At 39.7% G+C, this 12,720-nt stretch overlaps 1 protein-coding gene across 1 annotated transcript in view; it reads right to left on the bottom strand.

Annotated features, from left to right (window-relative positions):
• Positions 1-12,720, bottom strand: part of ERN1 (endoplasmic reticulum to nucleus signaling 1) — a 76,878-nt gene that overhangs the window by 39,516 nt on the left and 24,642 nt on the right. The window contains exon 3 of the mRNA XM_042451719.1: positions 1,006-1,039. Within this exon, the coding sequence (XP_042307653.1) occupies positions 1,006-1,039 (34 nt within the window). The remainder of the gene's footprint in view (positions 1-1,005; positions 1,040-12,720) is intronic.

The raw sequence follows: 12,720 nt of genomic DNA, 5'->3' as shown, positions 1-12,720 counted from the left end.
AGCTAGCTGCAGGGCATTCATTTAAACAGGAGAACATGATGGGAAGCACAATCTTCAGGACTCTTCCCACCACCACTGCAATGCACTGCAAATCCAAAACATTTAGGCTGCATCTGCACTGCAGAAATAATCCTGGTTGACACCACTTTAACTCTCACAGCTCAGTGCTATGGAATTCTGGGACTTATACTTTTGTGGGATATTTAGCCTTCTCTGTCAAAGAGCTCTGGTACCACAAGGAACTACATTTCCCAAAATGCCACAGCATTGAGCCATGAAAGTTAAAGTAGTGTCTACCTGGATTATTTCTGCAGTGTGGATGCAGCCTAAAAGCACAATCCTAAATGCAAACTTTTCCCACCTCTGATTTCCTGCTGCAGTTTTGGGTGCCCTCCCAAAAAGTTACCTGTGTCCTGAAAGTGGTAGTTCTGATAGGGTGGAGGGGTTTGCATGTTGCAGCTGGAATGGAGAAGCAACAGGTACCTCTCTTGCATAAACAAAAGGCATTTCATACATGAACCTTTTTAATATAACACACAGATCCTATGAGAGGCCTTTTACTTAGAAGTTTCTTTGTAAATTAAATAAGCAGCAAAATGGTGTAATGATTTTGGTTTCCTTTTCCAAATTACTGAGGCCATAATCACAAAGGATGTGCATGTACTAGGTGCTAGTGACCATGTGCAACCTGAAGGATTTGGGAGTGTCCCCTTTCTTCTACTGTAGTACTCATTATGTCCTCATAAAATTTTTTTACAGCTTGGCATAGAGGGCTGTGCTGGAGATGAAATGGACTGGAACCCCTTTCTGCACATGCATTCATAAGTTATTGGTTGTATACATAAAGTTCACTTCACAGAATTATGGTCTTTATATCTGGGCCAATTCAATGGCTTCCTTTTAATTTTAAGAGGCATTGACAAATATCTTCATCTTGTTATGAAAATCAAGCTAGTAACCACAGGAACTGGAGATGGGCTGCAAGGGAAAAGAAAGTAGACTTACTCTTCCACATGTAACGGCACTTGAAGCACAGGATCTGCACAGAAAAAAATATCAGAAAGTCAAGGTCCAAGCAACTAACCTCTCCCAGCATCACACCAGGTTTGTAGTCTATGATGCACCTGGCCCACCTGCTTCATCTACAAGTGATATTAGAGGTTTATAAGAAAAAATACCAAGATTCAGTGAAGGGGCAGGTTGGGTTAGTAAGTGACCAGTATTCTGTACATCAGGGACCTTGTCAAAATGAGCATCCTGCTATGTAATACAATTTACCTGAGTTTCTGACCATGGAAAGTGTTTCTGTCATCCTACTTACTCCATTATTAGATTTCCCTCTGATTCTTATTCTTACCTTAAGCCATCCTCTTGTCCTCTTCCTCTATTGCTCATATTTATGTCTCATCCGCACTTGAGAAATAATGCCATTTGATACCACTTTGACTGCCATGGCTCAATACTATGGAATTATGGGATTTGTAGTTTTGTGAGATATTTAGCATTCTGTCAGAGAGCTCTACAAATCCCAGAATTTCACAGGATGGAACCATTGCCATTAAAACGGTGCCAATCTGAATTATTTCTGCAGTGCAGATTAGACCTTAGACTGCAAATTATTTGGGTCAGGGACTAATTTGTGCTTTTTACTCCACTAACCTTCCCACAAAATCAGTAGTTCTCACCCTCATCACATGGTGATACCAAATAGTGATTTATAGGGACAACTGATGGTAGTCCAACCAGCATGGGGACCAGACAGTTTGCTGTTTGTTGTTAACTGCCTTCTAGTCTACTTCTACTTATGCAATCATTTTAGAGGCAGAATGGGAGGGACAATTACTATTCCTACATGATTCAGCATGGGGTCTCTCATACAGTCTTGAACAATTCCTCTTTCTGATGTAGGTTAGTTCCACAGAAGCTTGAGTTCCCCCCACTCTCCCACGCCAATGAACATCAGCTTGTGTAGAAGAGAATCCAGGTGATGTCACTGCTAACCAGTTGCATTCAAGTATCCACCAAAAAGGGGGGAAATGTCACTTAAGTGCCAGCAAACAAACCACCAATAAAAGGGCCACGAGAAAGGAGAAGCATTACCATTCCTCAAACAGCATTTACTCAGTAAACACATGTTTGGATCTTCACTGGGATCAGCCTTGCAGAATAAAAACAGGAAATGCTGTGTTATTAAGTGCTACATGGAAGCATCTACAATTCTCCATTCAGTTTCTGAAGAAAGAGCAATGCTGAGGCCCTGCCGAAGGATCTTTTGTAAGGAAGCAACATTGTTCTAGAGCTGTGGTGGAGAATGATACGGCTCTCCAGATGCTGAGTAGGGCTGATGGGTGTGGTGATCCAACAAGATCTGGAGAGCCACACAATTCCCAACACTATTCTAGAACCTATGTGATACAGGTTGAGCCTCCCTTATCGGAGATGCTCGAAACCAGAAGAGTTTCAGATTTCAGAATTTTTTTGGATTTTGGTATATTTGAATATACATAATGAGGTATCTTGTAGATGGGGCCCAATTCTAAACATGAAACTCATTTATTTTTCATATATACCTTTTACACAAAGTCTGATGGTAATTTTATAAACTATATTTTTAATAATTTTGAGCATGAAACAACATTTGTGTACACTGAATCATCAGAAAGCAAAGGTGTCACTATCTCAGCTACCAAAGTGGGCTATTTTGGATTTTGTAATATTTCAGATTTTGAAAATCTGGATAAGGGAGACTCAAAGATATTGACAAACAAAGAATATGTCCCGATGAGGATGACCAAGAGGATGAAAGCTCTGGAAACCAAGACTTACAAGGGAGGTGGTGATGTTTAGCTTTGAGATGAGAAAAAAAGAGAGGTGACATGATAGCTATCTTTAGGTATATGAAGGACTGTCATATAGAAGATGGGGCAAATTTGTTTTCTGCTGCTCCAAAGTCTAGAACACAAACCAAGGGTTTCAAATCACAAGAAAAGAGATTTCACCTAAAGATTAAGAAGAACTTCATTACTGTTAAGAACTGTTTGACAGTGGAACAGACTACTTTGGGTAGCTGGGCTCTCCTTCTTTAGAGATGCTTAAACAGAGATTGGATGTGCATTTTTCTGGATTGCTTTAGTAGTGTACATGGCAAGGGTTGGATTAGGCAGCCTTTGCAATCTCTTCCACCTCTATGATTCTATGATCCTCCAGGTATTCTTGAACCTGTAATATCCATTATCCTTCAACAGCGGCTATGGCTATGCTGTTTGGAGCTGATGGAACCTGCAGTCCACAGGTTGCCCACCTATGTGGTAGAAAAAGTTCCTGACAGTTATAAAAATATTTATGAAAGGACGAAGAGAAAAGGCAAGAATTAAAACAATATTTTAAAAAAGAAAAACAAGACCGCAATCCAATAAACACTTATTTTGGAATAATTCCTATACAGTAATATCAGATTGTTCTTACTTCCTAGTAAATGTGCACTGAATCCCATAAGCAGCTGTGCAACCCTGCAACATACACATTTGCCTTCAGTTGCTTACAAGTAGAAAATATACATAAGGCATGCACATTTGAACTTCATCTACATAAAATGATCTTAAGAATTTAGATAATTTAGAACTAGAGATTTAAAAGGCCCTGATCTTTACAAATTAAAAGCAGTAAAACTGTTAATAAGAAAACACATCTATATGCCAACAATGTCCAATGCTACAAGCAATTTTAGACTAGCCTCCTCCCTTACACAAATAAAATGATGCAACAGCAAAGAAATAAGAGGACAAGCAATCCACGCTCCAGACTGCTTCACAAAAGGCACTGTTTCTGTATAAACACACTGTCAGGCTTAGTAGCTAAGTTTTCCCCATTACTGAATCTCCATGGTGGAGAAAGCCCCACCTGTTGAATTTCTGACAGTCCAACAACTGTTTAAAGCACAGAGGTCCTGCCAATAAAAATGTGCAAATTCAGATCTTGTTTCTCAGTGGAATAGCACATGCACACAATTCAAACAAAATTATTTTGTTGCTATATATGCTATTTTATCCTGTGCCTACATAACAGCAACCTACTGTGCTTTTTCAATACAGGGCAAAATAGAGAGCTATGCTTTTGCCACATTTTGTGTGTGTCTGTATTGTGTGCCTTCAATTCGTTTCCAACGTATGATGACCCAAGGCAAACTTATCACAGAGGTTTCTTGGGAAGTTTCTTCAGAGGGCCTTTGCCATTGCCATTCTCTGAGGCTGAGAGACTAAAAACCCTTGGGTTTTTAAGACAAAGTGGTTTTGAATCCTGCTTTCCAGAATCATAGTCCAATGTTTAAACCATGGTACCACATTGGCTCTCTTGCCACATTTTACAATGCACATATAGTTTTCATGCATGCAAATGAAAACCATGCAGGAAATAGTCCTGTGCATTAATTGTTGCAATTTTCAGAGCCAGGATTTTGATCCCCAATATGAACACACTTAATTTTTAGCCTTGCGTCTGCATATCTCCATCAATACACTTATTCCCCCCCCCTTTCCTCTGCCTTTTAAAAACAAAAAAACTCTCCCCAATGACAATGCTACAACTGAACCCTGATTTCATGCTTTCAGAAGGGCAGCAGTCCTGAAGTAGAAGCTCAGCATTTTGTAGCCGTTGCATGCACCCAGTCTTTATTCAGCTGTTTGGAAGTGGAACACACACACACACACCCATTTTTCCCCCACATCTATACTTCTTTGTACTGTTGCAAACCTTGACATTCATCAAACCTGCTGATACTTTTCCCCTTGTGTCCAGATGGTGTCATTTTGGCTACAGACAGATCAGCAGAGAAGGGAGATCACCATCAGGATAAAGGATTGTGGAGCCCTGGATTCTAAAGAAAGTGTTCTTTAAGTGCTATGCGATGCTCTCCTGACAAGGCATACACTTAAGATTAAACAGGACGTTCAGAAAAATGCAACTGAGAGGAATAAGAGAGATAAGAACCATGGGCTCAAGTGTTTACAGTCAATTGGATGGTTAATAAGCAAGGAGAAAGAGAGAAGAACCCAGGGTGGCTGGTTATCAAATCTCTCTCTCTCAAAAAAGTAGTGCCTCTGTTAGATGACACTTTAATTAACATGCTAAAGGCACTACTCAAGGCATGTAACCCACTGACTTTGCCAGTTGTCTTGGTGAACTGATTAAGGACAGAAACTTTTCATCTTGGAAAAAAACAAGCTGTGCTGATTAGAAAGGTCACTCAAAAGCCAACTTGAGCAATACCAATAGTAAGCTTCTGTAGCAAGAAGGTTATTTTAGGAGTTTCTTTTCCTGAATCACAATTCCACTTGCAATGTGCTCTAGCCTGATTATTTTAAATACCCAAAATACATTTTAAATGTGTTAACTAAAGTCTCTTATGATTGTGGCATAAGATTGTGGCTTCTAAAGTCATTGTGATTGCAGCATTATAATAATTTTCAAAAGTTCAGAAATGCCATGTTGCATCACATCAAAAAGTTTGCACAAGTCAGTACTGTGATCTCCAACTATGGACAGCCAGCTACCACTGTCCTCTGTGAGAAGTGCACACAAGCAGCACATGCATATGAAGGATAGATAACCTTTCTCTAGCCCAGGTCCTGACAAATCAGTGATATACTTGCCTGCCTCTTATGCAGCAGGTTCTCTTTCTGAAACTTTCTTGAAATTAATTTGACAAAGCCCTTTAAATAAAGGTTATCAGGGCTAAACACCACACTATAGTTTATGGCAATACATTCATTACATACTGCATGTCAATGCAGAGGTATCACAGATGTATCTAATGGCTATAGAATAATTACTCTTATTCCTTATAATACTTCCTGATATTTAATTTTTCATTTCACTATCACCAAGGCACATTACTGACTCATTAATTCAATTTTGGAATAAGCAGCAGAATATGTAATCATAATCTGCATCCTGGAAAAATTACTTTTTGGGCTACAGCTTCCAGAATGGCTACTGGCCATGCTGGCTGTGGGATTCTGAGAGTTACCATCCAAAAAAAATCAACATTTAGCTTGTCCAAGCTGTGCAAAAATCAAGTACATGCCTTCTTCAATAGCTGGCTGTACAGTACAATTTCAAAATAATGATTGTTGCAACATTTATTCCCTTTCCAGAAAACACCCCAAACCTTTAGCCAACAAATGTTTTAACTGGAAATGCAGATTAAGTCTGTTCAGGTGTGGGAAAGCTTCAGATACAAAATCTCTACATTTTAGAGGCCAGATATTCTTTATCAGAGGTAAACTAGACACAAGGCAAAAGGCAGAAACAGGGCAAGGGGTATTCATGCATGCATGAATTGTGAATAATTCTACTCTACCCTTCTCCAAATAAGAACACAGAAGGGTTTGCAAGTATTAATCATGCAAAAACCAACAAAATGTGTAAATACATCAGGGATAAATTTAGTAAATAATAAAGCAGCAATATATCCACGCTATCACAACAGAACAGTTAAAACAATGGCAATACAAGATGATGGTCCTGGATAACTTCATTACCATTACAGAGTACACATAAGATAAACAGCCAAATAAAGCTCCTTGAGCAGTGACACCTTCATTTTTTTCTGTGTGTGTGTATGTGTGTCTTCAAGTCACCTCTCAACTTATGGAAACCCCATGAATTTCATAGGGTTTTCTTAGGCAAAGAATACTTAAGACGTGGCTTTGCCAGTTCCTTCCTCTGAAATATAGCCTGCAGCACCTAGTATACATTAGTGATCTATATAACTAGATTTCATCAAACATTCATTGTTTGCCAATAAGAATCCCTAGATCCCAAGCCTTCACACTTAATAGTACTACTCTGCTTGAAAGGTTCTGGAAATATCCAAGTTCAAAGCACTTTGTTCTTCTGCTTGTTACATGTCTGCAGTATAAATTAAACACTTTATTGGTCTTGTCTAGACCAACATATATTTATGTCAGAAACTTTTAATTAAACACTCGCAATGTACAAGAAATGGTAGTCTTTAGAGGATACATGTAAACTGTTATTTTTAGTTAATGACATAAGACAAATGGGAATTACAGTGTAATGTTGCTCTGAGCAAAGTCTGAATCTGAACTCTTTGCTCCAGGCCAAATGAAACAGCTTCTGGCCACTTTAGAGGTGTTCAAACAATGCATGCCTCCAAAGTGGCTCAAAGCCACACTGAAGCCATGCTGCAGTCCTTTGGACTGGAGCAAAAAGGAACTGGGATAATCCAGCTCTTGATGGTGTGGATTGGGTCCTGTGACCATGCCCCACTTTGCATGGTCTTTGGGGCGGGCCGTGCAGTCAGAATGGTCTTGATCTGCTTGCAGCTAGAGTGGACTCGAGCTATTCTTTGGTGCCTGTCTGTTCTGGTCCTCACTCTAATTAAAATATTTATGAAGATAAGTCGGAATGTCCCATGCCTGTATTACTTCTACAACTGCTGTACAATGAGTGTAGTGGAGTGTTTGCTGTGGTGTGGGACTGTGTCACCTAAAGATTGAATAATACAACAAAAGTTGTAGCTACCCTGTCTTTGGCAGACTAGCCCTGTTACAGACTGCCAAAATAAAGCTGCTTCGGGTCTCTTTGGAGGTATGCTATTTAAATGACGCATGGGTCCTAAGAGTCCGGAGGTCACGTCAAAGCCACACTCCAGTCCTAAGCACTGGAGTGAAGCTTTGGTGCAGCTTCTGGATTCTTAGGGTGCATGCATCATTTAAATAGCATACCTCCAAAGAGACCCGAAGCAGCTTTATTTTGGCAGTCTGTAACAGGCCTATGTTTACTTATTGCCATTTTGCAGCTTGCTTAATTGGTCTGCAAACCCTTCATGGAGAAAGGGAAAACCCAAGTTTGTTAATTCACATATATACTGTACACTGTAAAACTTGTTTAATAGTTATTTTTAATAAATCAGTAATCATCATATTGTAGCCAAAGACTTATGGGTATGCACTCATTCACAGTTATTTCTGGGTAGAGTGAATTTTCTTACACTCCTGCTCTATTTTAGCTTTTTCAAGAAATATCTAGGGAAAAACCTGGTTTCCAACCTTGCAGATCATGACCAGAACTGTGTTGGTGACACCCCTTGGTGTAACCACCTGTTATGCCAGTGTATGGGTTTTTGGTCACTACAGAATCTCGTTGTGCAGTGACACCTTTCCATTCCCAAGACAAGCCTGGCTGTGCTGGTGCTCCCTCCTGGAGTCAATCAGGCATCATCTGGCTGCAGTTTTGCCACCAGGAGAAAGGACCAAAGATCATCCTGGCCTCAGACCTCCATGGCACCTGCTGGAGGTCTGGAAGGGTAATGGCTCTTCCCTTTTCCCCACTATGATACTGCAGGTGGATGGTTCCCTGCAGTCCCACATAAACTGACCACTGACTGGTCAGGGGGTTGTACCACACAGTATCAATGTGTTGCACGGAGAGTAGAAGGGGAAGCTGAGCAAAAGTATATTGGCAGAAATGTACAACACCTCTTAGTGTTGGCTAAGAACAGGAACTTAGCCAATGTCAAAATATTTAATTTCAAATTGCTGTACTGTTTATCAATAACAAGCACAAAGCAAGTGTTGTTGTTCTTTTTAATTAAAATACTGTGGAATAAGGAGCACAACGAACAGGGGTATTTTCTTTCCCACACCACCCCTGGGTTATTTTAAAATCCTGGAGAATATCCATATTTTCAGGGGGTGGGGGAATTACATTTCAGACCTCAAAAATCCAGATATAACCATTGAGAAAAAGTGTTTCTGTTTTATTTGTGATATTAGCCTTTTAAAAATGTATCTTAATGTATATTTATTACTGCCTATTAATAGTATATTATGACACTATGAGTTTAAGAGTATAATCCTATGAATAAGAAAGGGAGTCACAGGGATCCGATGGCTTAGTGGTTAAGATGTGAATTCTGATGATTGGAAAATCAGAAGGTTGGCAGTTTGAGGCCAAATGCTACATGATGGGGTGAGCTCCCATCACTAGTCCCAGCTTCTGCCAACCTAGCAGTTTGAAAGCATGCAAATGCAAGTAGATAAATAAGTACCACTTCAGTGGGACCGTAACAGTATTCTATGCAGTCATGGAATGACTGCCACATGAGTCATGACCACCGGAGTCGTCTTCAGACAACACTGGCTCTCCAGCTTAGTACCTGAGATGAGCACTGCCCCCTACAGTCTGATATGACTAGACATTCATGTCAAGGGAAAACCTTTACCTTTACTCAAGAAAAATATTTCCATTTTCTGCTGCCCTGGCGGGAATACTGTGAAGTTGGAAAGATGCTTTTCCATGGCAAGGTTTATCATGCTGTGTAGAAGCCAGGACCCCTCTTTGCAATGAAAGCAAGCCCCCACATAAAGTTGTTGAGGGAAACATCTCGAGACACAGTGGTGTAAGGAAAGAAGAGGTACCCTGGGGAGAGTTGCAAGAGGGGCCTCAGATCCCAGCAGAACCCAAAGCCAACACTCACAAAAGATGCTGGGCAACTGTACATGAAAGGAAAATTCCTGTCCCTGCTTGTTTACTCAAATGCCAGCACTGTCATCCTGCATTGTTATCTGCAAAGGCATCCAGAAAGCATACAGCTCTGCCTGATCATGTGAAGAAACACTTGCCTGAGTTATATAACCACAAGGCAATAATTGTATTTTCTGATCAAGCCACAACACCAGGGACTGCTCTCCAACTTTCCTGGAACTGGAGGTATCTTTCAGCTCATAAAACTCTTGGGCATATGCCATCTGTGCTCAGGGACCCATTAACTTTTAATTTTTCAGTTAGTCCTAAAACTTCACCCCTATTTCACATAGTTATTTAGAATTTCACTAGCTAATGGTCATGAATGCAATGGACTTCAAATTTTTCCCCAACTCCACTAACCACATCCTACACACAAGTGTAGACATAGGGCTTATCCTATGCCTTGCACTGAGTGCTATAGTGATAGAGAAGCAATTCTGTCACATGCCCATGGTAAACGCAGCCATTCAACCCTATTTTACTCACATAGCCCCATGCTGGATTCTTGGTCATGATACAGTGAGGGGCAGGATGAGATGCTGACAACTGTCTTTTCTATACAGAAGGAAGGGGTCATGGCAGGCAACACTAAAAAAATAAATTATGCCTCCCTTTGATTTATTATGAGGTACAAGAGGCTCTAAAGATGCCACAGTGCACTTCAGAGTTCTGGATTCCTAGCCTTCCACACAGTGGTCTCATGTGGGCAATGTATGGAATAACTGGCATCCTTGTTACCTGTGTTGCTGATGCTTCTGCGTTTTATCAGTCAGGGACTCTGAACAGATCAAGGAACACAGTCTCAGGCACATACACCTGCTAGACTGAGTTCCTCAAAAAGAGGGAAACAAATCCTTAAGTGATTCTTTCCCCTGCCTCCTTTTTCAGATGGGAAGGCACACCCAGAAAAGATTATTAGACCTTGCCAAAAGTTCCTCCTCTTGTGCAATCCAGCAAGGGCCCTTCCCAATTAAATCCCAACTGCTGGGTCACAGTAACCATTACAGGCACTCCCTAGCCATTCTTCTCTCAAGAGTCTTGGTGCATTTGTAGCATTGTGTTAATGTTGGAACTTCTTTTTCCCTCCAAAATCTGAGCATGGGTGCCTTGGCAAGCACCCCCTCCTTCTTAAGGGCTGTACTGTAAATCTTGGACTAACTGTTTCAGTTACTGCTTCTGTTTTCCACTTCTCCTTTTCATCTACAGCTTTCATGTGCTTCTTTGAAAGTCTGCCTTGACCTCCTCCCACCTTTTTTGTTTGCTTATGATGTAAAACTGGCAATACAAAATGGATAGGGTTTGGGAAAACAACATGTTTACATTTTGCAAAGCTGAGAAATACACATAACTGCACAAGCATCAGTCCAGCTATGAAGGAATTAGACAAGATTCTTAAGTGTAAAGATATATAATTGAATACTAAAGTTAAGATTGTCCATGTCATTATATTTCCGTGTTCTATGTATGGTTGTGAAAGCTGGAGAGTTAAGAAAACTGACCGGAAGAAAATCAACTAATTTGAAATGTGGTGCTGGAGTTCTATGGATACCATGGACTGCTAAAGAGACCAATAAATCGATCCTAGAGAAAATCAAGCCTGAACTCTCCCCAGGAACCAAGATGATTAAACTGTCATACTTTGGACATATCATGAGAAGACATGCCCCACTAGAAAAGAGAATAATGCTTGTAAGGTGGAAGGCAGTTGGAAAGGAGGAAGATGAATAGATCAGTCAAGAAAGCCATGGCCGTCAGTCTGCAAGACCTAAACAGGCTGTTGATGGTAGGGTGATTTGGAGGGTTACTATAAGTTCATAGAATCACAGAGTTGGAAGAGATCCCAAGGGCCATCAAATCCAACTCCTTCTAATGCAGGAATACACACTCAAAGCACTCCCGACAAATGGCCATCCAGCCTTTGTTTAAAAGCTGAGGTTGACTTGTCCACAGTTAACAACAATCTCAGGTAGGGACACCAACTTAGATATGTTATTTATTTATTTGTTCTAACTTATATGTCTTTTACAACATCTCCCTATAAATACTGAAAATTTTTACATAAAGTTCATGGGTAGCAAAATAATTTAAATCTTGAAAAAAATAATCTTCAGTAGCTGTGCCAATGGTATTTAAGACCAGCTAGGATGAAAAATGTTAGCAACTTTTAACCCAAAAGAGGTGTAACATCCTTTGATTAGGCTTAAATAAGACTAAACACTGTCAAAGATATCTAAAATGTTAGTTCTTCATTTTAAAAGGGGGTAGTAGCAAGCACAATTCTCATGGTGTCCTGACCCCTATAGACTTCGTAACATTAAGCCAGAACACAGAAATGCTTTCAAAAGTGTTCTCTATGTTACTGAGTCTTAATGTTCTTTGTACTATAGAGAATTGTAGTTTTATTACATACGGAACCCCATCAATGGGTATTAAGTACTTTACAATACAAGTATTGAGTAGACTGCATGCTGATAAGGATCCAGATGAATAGTGCAAGTGCAATAAAACTTTTTCCAGAACTGGATTATCCAGTCTGACTGATCTAATGTACCAATGATATTTTACAATAGGTTTGCTTTAAAATTAAAAGTATTAATTTAAATAACTCAAGTGCTTTCCATATCACTGCTATCTACAAGTTCAAAAGCTTTCCTCAAAGGAATCTCTTTGTCTCTTATTTTTTGAACCATTCGAGTCAAAACCACCAGTGGGTTTTGCTTTGCAAGTGATATTCATTTAGCATTTATTTTACTATTTGAACGGCTGCAATATTATATTCTTAAGCTAATCTGGATACTGCCATATGAAATATTTCTGGAAGAACCATACCATACATAACTATTAAACTTAGTCCTCTAAGAGTTTGCATAAATATGAGATAATAAAAAGTCAGTCTAGAACATGCCAGAGTTAGTTTATCAATATACAGATGAGCAGTTGTTAATAAGAAAACTGAGGGTGCTTCTCAAAGGGTGTCAGGAACATCTCAAGATATTTTGCTGCCTGAGGCAAAGGTCAGCATGATGCTTCCCTACCTAATTACCATATAATTACTGACTATGCTATTTAACTTGCAAGTGATGAAGAAGCCTTATCAGGCTGAAATGTGTCTGCAGTTTGAGTTTAATTTTATTTTACCTATGTTGTATGTTTGTGATCTTTATACTT

Source organism: Sceloporus undulatus, chromosome 2, assembly GCF_019175285.1.
Source record: "Sceloporus undulatus isolate JIND9_A2432 ecotype Alabama chromosome 2, SceUnd_v1.1, whole genome shotgun sequence".
NCBI lineage: Eukaryota > Metazoa > Chordata > Lepidosauria > Squamata > Phrynosomatidae > Sceloporus > Sceloporus undulatus.
The sequence above is the reverse complement of the archived record's forward strand: the minus strand, read 5'-3'. Positions and strand labels throughout refer to the sequence as shown.